Source organism: Psammomys obesus, unplaced genomic scaffold, assembly GCF_907164565.1.
Source record: "Psammomys obesus unplaced genomic scaffold, mPsaObe1.curated_primary_1811, whole genome shotgun sequence".
Classification (NCBI taxonomy): Eukaryota; Metazoa; Chordata; class Mammalia; order Rodentia; family Muridae; genus Psammomys; species Psammomys obesus.
This window is the reverse complement of record NW_026596079.1, coordinates 20,987,852-21,000,185: the sequence shown is the minus strand read 5'-3', so window position 1 is coordinate 21,000,185 and position 12,334 is coordinate 20,987,852. Positions and strand designations below refer to the sequence as shown.

General features: G+C 45.8%; 1 protein-coding gene across 1 annotated transcript in view; it reads right to left on the bottom strand.

Annotated features, from left to right (window-relative positions):
• Positions 1 to 9,230, bottom strand: part of Sntb1 (syntrophin beta 1) — a 246,996-nt gene extending 237,766 nt beyond the window's left edge. The window contains exon 1 of the mRNA XM_055626379.1: positions 8,466 to 9,230. Within this exon, the coding sequence (XP_055482354.1) occupies positions 8,466 to 9,033 (568 nt within the window). The 5' untranslated portion in view covers positions 9,034 to 9,230. The remainder of the gene's footprint in view (positions 1 to 8,465) is intronic.
• Positions 9,231 to 12,334: the final 3,104 nt, after the last annotated feature.

The following is a 12,334-nucleotide window of genomic DNA, read 5'->3' as shown; positions in this document are numbered from 1 at the left end:
CTCACTGTAGAGAAACAATGATGAGGGAGAGAAAGAGACCCCTGAACATTGACCCAAGTCAATTGTATATAGGCACAGTAACACTCAGCAAACAGTCAAGTTTTAGACAAATCTTCCCACACTTATCAGAATGCTAAGAGTGACAATTTAAGCCACAGGATGAGCAGTAGTTTAAAAAAAAATACTGAGCTTAAGCATGGGTCATCACTTTATTTTCCATTACAAGTGCTCTGAATTGGGCACTTTTCCATCGTGCCTACCTCACTTTGAGAGTGAAGCTCATTTGCATGGGCCTGTCAGGACTTTGATTTCGTAGTGAGTAATATATATTTCCGCTTAGGTCTCACTCTGCAGGCCAGAGCTAAAGGCAAGTACTATTATAGATCAAGGCCAGTGAAGTGGGTAATGAGGTTTGGTATATAAAACGCTTGGTATAAATGCAAGGGAACTTCTGGCTTTTCTTTAACATTAAACTGCTTTGAAATGCATCATTTAAAATAGAATGCTTAGTAGGCCAGTAGCTGTTGGAGAATAATTTTCCTTCACTAAAGCAGACCCCTGGAAGCTTCAGCAAGATGCCTTTCATAAACATGGAGCTGAGTGCGGTGAGTTATTTTTAATACAAACTCCATGGGGTGACTGCTAAAACACACAGCTGAACATGAAGAACATTGCCCACTGCCACAGAAGTAGGGGATAGAAGAGTTTCTCCAGCCAACCTCATAAAGGAATATGGTCCGAAACTTCAGGTTGACACAGAAGCTTAAAAAAAGAAGCAGTTGAAATACCCAAGCAGACATTTTGTCTCCCCGGGTCAAAAAGTGTTCAGACTTGTGGGCCCCCACAGAGGGTAAGGGGGAAAAGCAGTTATAAATATAACATTAAAAGATAATTATATTTGCCTGTAACGTTTAAGATCATATCTGCCTCCATGTTCCTCAGCTGTCTGTCGAGATTGGTCTGTGGTAAGAAAGAGCTTTCTGGGCTATAAAGACACTCCTTCATTGTGGGTGGAGCCAGGTAGGGTGCAATTCACTCTAACACAGCATTGTGGGTGATGGGTGAAGGGAGCCATAAAGAAGGGCTAACTACTACCTCCACTTCCCTTTCTCCTTTCTCCTTGCTCCCTCTCTCCCTCCCTGTCTTCCCTTTTTCTCTCCTTGCCTGTCCCTCTTTCTCCCTTTTTTCTCTTTCTCTTCCTTTCTACTCGTCTACCTTTCCATTATTTTTTTCTAACATATTTGAAAAACCCAATGTGCGCCAGGCACTATTCTGTCATATTGGTTTTTATTAAAATTTGTTATTACTAATCCCAGCCATGTCAGTCAACCTGCAATATCCTGATGGCTTTAGATCCCTGTAATCAGAGTTCATGACTGACATGGCTGGGATTAGTAATAACAAATTTTAATAAAAACCAATATGACAGAATAGTGCCTGGCGCACATTGGGTTTTTATTAAAATTTGTTATTACTAATCCCAGCCATGTCAGTCAACCTGCAATATCCTGATGGCTTTAGATCCCTGTAATCAGAGTTCATGACTGACATCTCTTCAGCTTTCTTTTGCCAATGTATGGCTTCTACAGCTTGTTTGGTGTGCACCAGGTTTAGCTGCACCGCTGTTTATATAATCAAATGAGAAACTCCATCACTTACAAGGTAAGTCACCACTCTTCAGAATTTCTAGTTCTTTCTAAGGAACTAAAGGGGATTGAATGTCAGTCTAACTATCCATTGAAGGTTGACCTAATCATAAAAGCCACTTTACTGACCTAGGTCTTGCTTGAAAAAACTCCCTTAGCTGTATTTAAGATGTGGAGCTGGGTTTCCATGCTTATGGGTGGATCATGGCAATTGGGTTACTCATCTAAAGCCTTGACAACTTCATGCTTGAAGCAGTGTCTGTGTCCTCCTCTTGAAACTGCAAAGCTGACTGTGCCATTTCACTCCCATGTGAAATCTATCCAGATCTCTAGAACCCCCTGACCCCTCTCCATCCCTAAGGTCTGAAAAAAAGTCACACTCTCAACTCATAGCCACATTGAGCTAGAGCCAATGCACAAATCTTTGTGCACGTGTGTGTGTGAGGGGGTTACTTTATGTTTTGCCTTGTGTAGTTCTCTCTCGGAATAGTCTAGGTGATTTTCTCATGAGCTGCCATAGCATCTCATGACAGCTCAAAGATAGCACTTCTCCCTGTGAGAATCTGCATTGTCTGCATCTGTTACTAGCAAACTAGCTGTTAGGGGATAAATATGCAAATGAATGCAAATCTCCATTGCAGTGATGGAGAAGGGGATTATTTACAAAAGTGGGAGGCCATTCTCAAAAGGCTATTTGGATATTCTCCCATGGTACAACTTCAGCAAATTAATTTGACCAAAAGAACAATGCTCCTCTCAAAGATGCTCCGACCCTTCTCTATAGCACCTGTGAACAAGTTACCAGACATGGCAAAGCGAAAGGAAAGTTGAAGATGGAATTAATGTTGCTAACAGTTGACCTTAAAATAGGGAGGTCTTCGTGAATCATCTTGGTATAACCAGATAATCACAAGTGTCCTTGAAATGGAAGAAGGTAGACAGCAATGGGCATGATGTGAGAAGAACTCAACCTGCCATCAGAGACATTAAGAAAAGAGGAGCACCAACAGCCAAGGCATACTGGCAGGCAGTTCCCAAGAAGGCAAAGAAACAGATTCTCTCTAAGGGCCTTGTGAAAGAAAAGCAAGCAGCATAGCTGGTTTTAGCTCCTGGAGACCAAATGCACGCTTGTGATTTTTAAAAAAATGTTAAAATTGGGGGGTAGAGAAGTTGCTTAAAGGGTTAAGTGTAGGCTGTTCTTGTAGAGACTTGGGTCAGTTCCTTTAGCCCACATGACAACTCATAACAGTTTATAACTTGAGTTCCAGGACATCCAACACCTTTTAAACTCTCTACACACCTCACACATGCATGATAATGCATACATGCAGGCTAAACACACATATACCTAAAATAAATACAAATAAATCTTTTTGTTAAGTTTTAAGATTATACATTTGGGCTTGGCAAGATGTTTCAGCAGAAAAAGTTACTTAGGCCAAGGTGGATAACATGAAATCAGCCCCTGAGGCACAAATGGTGGAAGAAGAGAACAGACTCCTGAAAGATGTCCTCTGACCTCTCTCCATGAGCAGTGGCATGTACATTTGCACAGAAACAAAAAATGTCTTTTAAATGTAGTAATATTATAAATCTGTGTTCTTTTATTCCCCAAGGTTTCTTGTAACTTATTAGCAACAAGATAGCAGATAAGAAAGTGAAAGACCTAATTAAAACCATCTTTGCACCTCTTGCGACTTGACTCTCTTAATCAATGACTTGGGGGTGAATCATCCCTAATCTGCTTATCTCCTAAGGCTGTTTATGAGATCAAAAGCTGTAAAGCCTTGCTTGAATGCACTTCAGCACTAAGTCACCCTGTGTCTTCTGCAAGACACATAACTGTAAAACAGGGATATTAATAGTATCACTTCATTGTGAGGATTTGAGGTAATCCATGTAAACTTCTAACAAGGCTGTGAGGTATCTTATCACGTATGTGTTGGCTATAGCTTCATAGGTATAGAAATTTCAGGAAGGCTAAGTGTTATTGAGTGATAGAATGGTGTGAGCACTGCTAAAGAACACTGATTTGCAAGGAAGAGAATGGCCCACAGACCCTTTCTAGCTGCAGCCAGAAATGCACAGGGGCCTTTTAGTGATTAAATGCCACATGACTAGCATTTTTTTTTTTTTTATAGAAACCAAGGATTACAGGTGCCTTGGGTAGTCATTCACTTTTGAAAGATTTTTCTAGGTCCTGAATGATGCCATACATGCCTCTTCATGGGTTTTGGATTCAATGAAAAGAAAAAACAAACAAACAACTAAACCAAACAGAACAACAACAAAAACAACAAAAAACTGAACCAAACCAAACCAAACAAGAACTCCAGTGATATCCCAAAGAACTGTATAGTATACTCATGATGTGTTCAAAGACCAACAGTCAAGTTGTTCCTTAAGACTATTATACACCCTTAACATCTTAGTTCCTTTTCTACTGCTGTGAAGAAACACAATGACTAAAGTGACTTATGAAAGAAAGTACTGCATTTGGGGTCTTGTTTACAGTTTCAGAGGATGAGTCTATAAATATCACGATAGAGAATATGGCAGCAAGAAGGCAGGCAGGCAGAGAATTGGAGCAGAAGTTCCTATCCACAAGCAGGAGGTAGAGAGAGAATTAACCAGGAATGAAGTAGACTTTTGAAATCTGAACTTCTGCCATCAGTGACACACCACCTCCTAAGTCTTCCCCCAAAACATCTTCACCAACTAACAACTAAGTATTGAAATATATGAGCCTAAAGGAGGGGGCAGGGGGAGAGCATTCTCATTCAAACCACTGCACTTAACAAAGCAAAATTTTAAGATTCTTTTCAAATTCTCCCAAAGCTATCCTCACCTACTTGCATCTTCACTCCCATTTCAGAGGTAGGAATTACAGAGAGGTAGGATTACAGAGAAGTAGGATTATGGGGGGGGGGGATTTTCCAAAGGCCCTCTGTATTCAAGTATGCCTCTACCCACAGTTCTTGTCCGGAACTCTCCTTCGCTTTTTTCTTTGTATTTCTTGTTCGCTTAGCCCAGTTCCACCCAAGCATTATGTCTGTCCACCCCTACCTCCACACTTTAACGCTTATCTTTCAGAAACTCAGTTCCTCTTTCTTAGCAAAATTATGGATGAACTAATGTTATCATTGCTTCAATTACAAAAATGCTGACACATTTCATTGCTCTCTTACTAATACACGAAAGAGAAAGGCTGGGGAGGGAGCTCAGTTGGTAAACTGCTTGCCTGTAACCACGAGGTCCTGAGTTCAGTTTCCTGGTGCCCATATAAAAAGCTGGGGATGGCAGAACACTTCTGCAGGCCCTGTGCCGAGAAGGTAGTGACATGAGGGTTCCTGGGACTTGCTGGCTAGCCAGTCAAAGAAAAATTAGCAGGTCCGAGGTTGAGAGATGAGACCCTGTCTTGAAAACTACACTGGTGAGTCATTGAGAGAGCTAATGCTGAATTTTTGCACACACACACACACACACTATAACCAAGCCAAGCTTAAAAATAATTAAAAATAAAGTTATTCCTTGCATCCAGAACTGCCAAGAATGTCTATGTGGACATGTCCTGTCCAACAATTACAGTCTAAGTGAATGATGCCTTTTAGAATTATAGTGCTCCATATTTATATGCCTGCCTGTGGGATATCTGCTTTCTCCCTTTAAAATGAGAAATAAGTTCATACTGTAAAAGTTTCTGATCTTAATTCTAACGAATACTTGGTTAACACATTGACTTACTTGTTATTGATGATTTACAATTTAAATTAGAACTGGAGCGCACACTCTTGGTTGGCCATGTGTTCAACTTTGTCTCGGAGAGTTATGCTATCTCAAAGGAGCTTTCTTTTGATAGTCAGATGCTTGTTATATTTAATAGGTTTCCTGCTCACAGCTGCCTCAGTTTATCATATTTAAGAAATGGGGTATGTGCCAGGAGCCCAGGAACTTCAACTGTATGTGCTCCTCAGGTGAAGCTCAGGGCACCAGCCCTACAGAGGTTATTTGACCTTGGAAATCAGACAGACTGGGAAGCCTCCTAACTATGTTATGCTCTTCAATAGATAACATATGCTTTTGTTTCCTCCCTAGGAAAGTGAACAACAGTAGTGTTGGCCCCGTGGAGTCACCAAAGAGATGAAAACAGAGCCTGACACAAATGGAGTGCTCAAGAAATGTTAGCTATTATAAGTCTCTTTCATCAGAATATGTTTAACTCCTGTGGCCTCTGATGGATGGTCTCCCAGTATTATAGTTTGATGAAGATAGATGATAGATAGATAGATAGATAGATAGATAGATAGATAGATACATAGATAGATCAGAAATCAAGCCAAAATAATCCCTTCCCTAAAAAATAATCAAATTAAGAAATAAGAACTCCAATAAGATAGATGAATGTATTCTCCACTCCAAAGGGGACATTTCATGTCTATTTTATTGATGCTGTACAAATACAGAGAGTACATACATGTCTTGTAGTCTCAGTGTGCTGTTGCACAGGGTCTCCATATGAACTAAAGAGGTGACACTTTTCTTACTTTCATTTTGCAGAAGACCTTGGGGACCCGCTAGGTTACGAGAATGTAAGAAGCCTTGGCCATGGCTCTAACAAGCCTCTTCCCCATGACTCTTTGCTTTATGCCAAATGACAAAAGAGAGAGTTAGGATGCTTGAGTTGATGACCACTATGAGGACTGCAGAGGACAACAAACCCTTGGCTTCAAATAAGAGGCACTGAGTTTGGGGGTTGAGGGTGAAGCCCAGGAGTAGAACGCTGGCCTAGAGTGGGCAAAGCACTGGGCTCCATCTCTAGGTAGGTGAGGGTGGTAAAGAAGGGGCAGTGTTTTCAGCCATACCTTCCCTCACGGGCATCTCTTATTAACTAGCAGTCACTGAAAAGGTGGGCTAGGATGTCCAGAAGGCCTCCTGGTCTCCCCCCCCCCCCCCGCCCGGCGTCGTGACGCAACGCAACATGCTCTTTAGAATGTCACTTGAGAGCTTTCAACAGAACTCATTTTCCAGTTGCTCTTTAAGAAGTACACAACCTTATGCGTGCGCGCGCGCACACACACACACACATACACACACACACACCTTTTTCATAATTTTATTTTCACCTCCAAGGAGTCACCATTTCATCCTCTTTGTCGGTAAGAATCCTTTTTAATGCCCTTGCCAAGTTATTATTCGTTAAATTAAAATCAAAGACAGGAAGAAGCGAGGTAATGAGGGGCAGAGTCTGAAGAAAAACATGACTTGTCTTTCTCACCTCCTCTCTCCACATTTTTAATAAGGATTACAAACTAAGCAGGTGCCCAGCAGTTTAATAGTCCAAACTACGCTCTTACCAGATTCTAAGTTTCCCTTGTCACTCAAACCAACACACACTTGATCAAGATTTTTTTTTCCTGTTTACTTATGTTAATCGTCAAGCCAAACCAAACAGCCTTCTAGGTTTTGGATTCTGTGTGGCAATTACATATGAAGACATTACAAATCCTCTAGACAACAACAACTAGCCCCTTAGTGTCCCAGGCCAGGGGGCAGACCATCTCATTGCTGTGAGGTGTGAGGTCACAGCAGCTGTCACAGGCCATGACAGCTGGCGTCCCAGTGTCACTCACCAGCAACAGTTAGGCTGGAACACCCTCTCAGTGGCTGAGTTCCTTCATTCACTCACCCTGCATGTGTGTCATTGGACATCCAAGCTCTAGAGAGCCCCCTATCTAAATAAAAGACCTCTGAACAACTCAGTCTGTAGTTGGGAAGACGCTGAGAAGATTGATGAAATTACCACACAATGTTAGTGTCAGTGAAAGTATGCACAACGAGCCAGGAAGACAGAGAGAAACCCAGCTCTGGGGAAAAGGAAAGTGTAACCTTCCTCCCTCCCCCGCCCCCCAACCCCCGCCCCTTATTGCCACACAGAAGGAAACTGGTACTTCTTATTCTATACCCATTGGATGATTACAGGGTTGAAGACTCCAGATCTGCAGAGTTAGATTCTGGAGTTCCTCATATTCATGGGCAGGGAAAACTGTTTTGAAAGGCAGCCTGGATTTCACACCACTCTGGGAGACCTAAGCAGGAAAAACACTTCACGGGCTCTCCACCCAGAGGGACCTGGAATCCGGACTGACCGGCTGAACACCCTGCGGGGGAAGTGAACTTGTGCCTAAATCGGCAACATCTTTCCCAGCCTTTGGCACTGCTCAAAACTCACAGCCTCACGGACGCTCGGGGCTGGAGGGGAGGGAAGTGGAGGAGTTTAGCATTCAAACACTGCCACCTCTCTCTGGTTCCTTTACCTTCCGATCTTTACGGCTGGATTGCCCGGGCTGGGCAAATGTTGCCAAAGTAGAAAAGTACCAGAACCGCCACGAGTCAGCGGCCTTGCTCTGCAACCTGGGCGGGTGAAAATCCCGTCTGCTCTCTATTTCCCGTTCCACTTCCCAGGCTCTACACTGCGCTTGGATCGTCCACAGATAAAAATATAAAACCACGTGCAGCGAATAAGTATGAAACTTCCTTCCGACACTGGTGCACTAAAGCACCCCATCCAAGCCAAGCAAACCCAAGCCGTCTAATCTTTTCGCACAGCAAGTGTCGGGGCCAGGGCGAGGGTGACCGTGAATTGCCCCAACCTAGTAAAGTTGTCAAGAAGTCCGCGCCCTCCACTGCCTTGACAAGACAGACGCACAGTGGGTCCCTTGCGCTGCGGGGCAAGTGGCTGAGCGTGAGTGTGAGTGTGCGGGGTGGGCAGAAGAGCAGGTGGTCCTGCGGGGTAAAGCCCGCACAGCGTTAACCCCTTACCTTCCAGCAGCACTTCCTTGCCTGCGCGCTTCAGCGCCTGCACCGCCTCGTCGTGGGTGGCGTCCCGCAGGTCCGCTCCGTTCACCGACAGGATGGCATCGCCCACATACAGGGCTTGGGTCTGATCCGCCGCCAGCCCCTTGAAGATCTTGCTGATGAGTATGGGCATCTTGTTTTCCTTGCCCCCCTTGATGCTGATGCCCAGCCCGCCCAGCTCCTGCTTCAGCACCTTCACGCCCCTCTTCTGGTTGGAGATGGACTCGGGCACCTGCTCGGGGAGGTCGGTGAAGGCAGTGCGGACCCCAGCGGGAGAATCCGGGGGCTGAGCGACACCGGTGCCCGGGTGCCCGGTCCCGGAGCCCCTGCAGAACGAGCCATTGGTGGCAGTCCCTATGCCGTTGTACGCCGCAGCGCCCTCCTCGCAGCTCAACACCAGGGCGTCCTCGCTCAAGTTCACCAGAACTTTATGCCAGCGATCCCGCACCAAAACTTCCAGCAGTCCGCTCCGCTGCGCCCGGCCGCCTCCCCCACCAGCCGGCGCAGCCACAGCCGCTGCCGCTACCGCCATCTTTCCAGCATTCTTAAAATGCCATGTGATTGCAAACGGGGGGAAAAGTGGAGAAGGGGTGCGGATGGGAGGACTCGGGTCACCCGGGCGCCGAAGAAGCAAATGCCCCGCAGCGCGCACTCAGGACCTGGGACTCTACTTCCAGTGTTCGCGGCTGCGCTGGGCGCCAGTTGGCGGCCGCTGAGCTGGTTCCCCCTAGCCTGATTCTGGGAGGGGTGGAGCAACCTAAAAGAAGAAGGAGAGCCCTCAACAGGGGAGGAGGGAAAAAAGCCAGCTGCCAGTTGCAAAACCTCAAACCGAGAGGAGCCGCGGAGCTGCCAAGTGCCGGAGAAGAATCGGTAGGAGGAGGCGAGGGCGGGCGGGGACCCACCCGGGGCCCCAGCCGCTCACCTGTTCGCCGCTGCAGCGTCACACTCCCACGTCGCGCTGGCTCAGATCCGGGTGCCTCAGTTCTCGCTTGCACCTTGCCTTGCCGCAGCTCCCCCAAAGCCACCGGGTCCCGCGCCGCGACACCCACCGCGCTGACACCCCCTTTCTTCCCAACCCTCCGTTTTCGATGGGCTCCCACACTCACCTTTACCAGTTGGCTCACTCTTTCCTCTTGAGTCAACTTCCCTCCCTTCTTCCTCAGTTGCCTGAAGATCCAAGTCTTCCTCAAACCAAACCTTCTCTGTCTATACTCAGTTCTTATCTCCCTCACAACCTCCCCAGCCAAGGCCTCTGGGAAGAAAGAAACTGCTGAGAGAGAGAGGTCCTAGGCTGTGCCAGAAGCCAGGGGAAAGCTGTCACAAGAGCACAGAATGAAGCCTTATTAAGCCCGAGTACCCCTATCCTCTATGGCAAGGCAAGGCATCTTTTGGTTTTTTGAAGAGAGGATGGCTTTCATAACCTCCTCTGAATTTCAACAGGACACTGCCCGCCTCGTCTCCAGGACAAGTGTCTAACTTAATCTCCTTTCTGTGCTTTGCTCCATGCCCCCCACCCCCCCATATCCGTGCCAGCCCAAATGCTTCTTGAGGCTTCCTCTTTCTTTCTCAGATTCCATACAGGAAGTGTCTTCTTTAAAAACCGAGAATAGGTTGCACCTCCAAGTTCCCTGAAAATTGCTTGCTTGTCTCTGAAGCTGCACTGTCCCAAGGCGAAGGCATTGTAATTCTTGGTTCTCTTCCTAGGCCAGTCAGGAAACACCACCTTACCCTTAACTCAAGCCATAGCTGGCCATCCCAGAGTTCTGCTGCTATAGAACTTCTAAAGCTCTCCCTGTCCCCTAAGCGGGGCCCACAGTTCACTTAAAGAGACTCAAGTTTCTGACTTCCTTGGTTCGTGCTGCTCTCTCTCCTTTCTCCAGAAAACAAAATAAAACCACAAATCTGCTAATTCTGGAAGGTGAAGTCCACCCGAAAGATGACAGTAGGAAGGGGGTCTTTGGAAACTTGTATATCATCACCCCACTGATGGGCATTACCAGCAAAGAGCCAGTCCTTTCCAGAGTGACTTACTCAAGAATGCTTAAAAACTCACAGGAATCCCTGTGAAGGCCTAGGCAGGTTCACAGAGCTCAGGGAAAATACTTCAGGAACTTTCTTGGGGAACTGATGTCACTGCATCTCACAGATGACCCTTGGACTGATGCTTTTGACCCTCCTGCTTTTATGTTTTAACTTTCCATATTTCAAAAAAAAATTTTTTTTTTTTTCATGAAAACCTGCCCACAACAGGGACAGGAGCCCCAGGGAGCTCTTCAGTGTGGGTTAGTCAGGGAGCTGACACAGCTGATACCTCTGTTGGGGAGAAGTCAAGCAGCAACAGAGAGAGAAAGAGAGAGAGAGAGAGAGAGAGAGAGAGAGAGAGAGAGAGATCTGGCCTTCTGCTTTTGAGGCTGAGATCTCAGGCCCATCATGCCTTAGTGTTTGTTTTCCGAATGTACATAGGCACCAGAATGCCAATGTGAAGATGGGGAAATCAAAACCAGCCTGTCCCTGGACCAGAGATTCTCCAGCCAGCACACCAGCACCTTGCCTCTGCAGCTAAGGTGTGGAAGGATGCCAGGAACACCCACAAAGTAATGGATCTATTAGCCATTAGAAATGGCAGGCTCTGGGATGGGCCTTTCTGCGAATCTCTGCTAAGCACATTTTCTTCTATATAAGCACACCTATGTGGAAAGAAAATATGTTCCCAGTTGAAGGTTGCATCAGAATGAAAGGAGACAAATGTTGAATAGCATGAGGCCTGAGGTGTGCATGTGGGATTGTAATTTACAGTCCCTATCCTAAGTACTGTGCACATATTAACCCAATCCTCTGGGCAATACTTGAGATCCATTTCTGATCACTCCCATTTACAGGTGAAGAAGTGGAGGCCCAGGTTTAATAACCTACCTGGCTCATATAATCAATAAGTGAGAGTAAGGACTTGAAACTTAACCACTGTCTTACCTCTGTTAAAAATACAGCTCAGCAGCTACAGCCTCAGTGCTCATCTGAAGACAGAGCCCCTTCTATTCCATCAGGGAAGAGTAACTCGCAGGTGAAGGCCCTGCCCTTCATTAGGAGGTAGAACCAACATTTCCTTCTGGCCTTTCTTCTTTGGAAAGCTTAGGGAACACCCTGCCCTCCTCCTCTTGTATTTAGATGTGGTGATACTCGAAAGGGGCTGCCATCTGGGATCCCACTAGTTGAGAAGCCTACTGCCATCCCTCAGACTACACCAAATGTCCAACCTCTGACTTCTTATCAGTGCTGACTCTCAAAGGTAAGCCTTCAGTGAGAATGCTCAAGCGGAATTCCCCACTATTCACAATCAAGACAGAAAACCTCTGGCCCCTGTGGCCACTGTTAGCATTCTGTCACTGTAGCTAACACCTGGGGATGATCAACTTATAAAGAGAAAAGGTTTATTTTGGCTCATGGTTCAAAGCTTCATGGCTTTGACCCTGTTGCTTTGGGCATCTGGAGAGGCTGTACATTTGCAACAAAACTGTTTGCCTCATGGCCAGTGAGCAAAAGACAGGAAGAAGAGTCTGGGGCTCACAGTCCGTTTCAAGGACTAGTCAGAATAACCTAAGGACCCTCAATATAGTGAATGGCCCTCCTCTTAAAGGTCCTACCTAACCTTTCAATAGCAAGAAGGTTGGAACTAAGGCTTTAGGACATGGAACATTCTAGATCTCAGTCCAATCAGACCCCAATAGGTCACCTCTTTTAAAAACAGTAGCCACTGGAAAGGACCATCTTACTGAAGGCCACATAGTGAATTTGTATAAAAGTCAAGACTAATTATTAATCATCACTATTCTTTA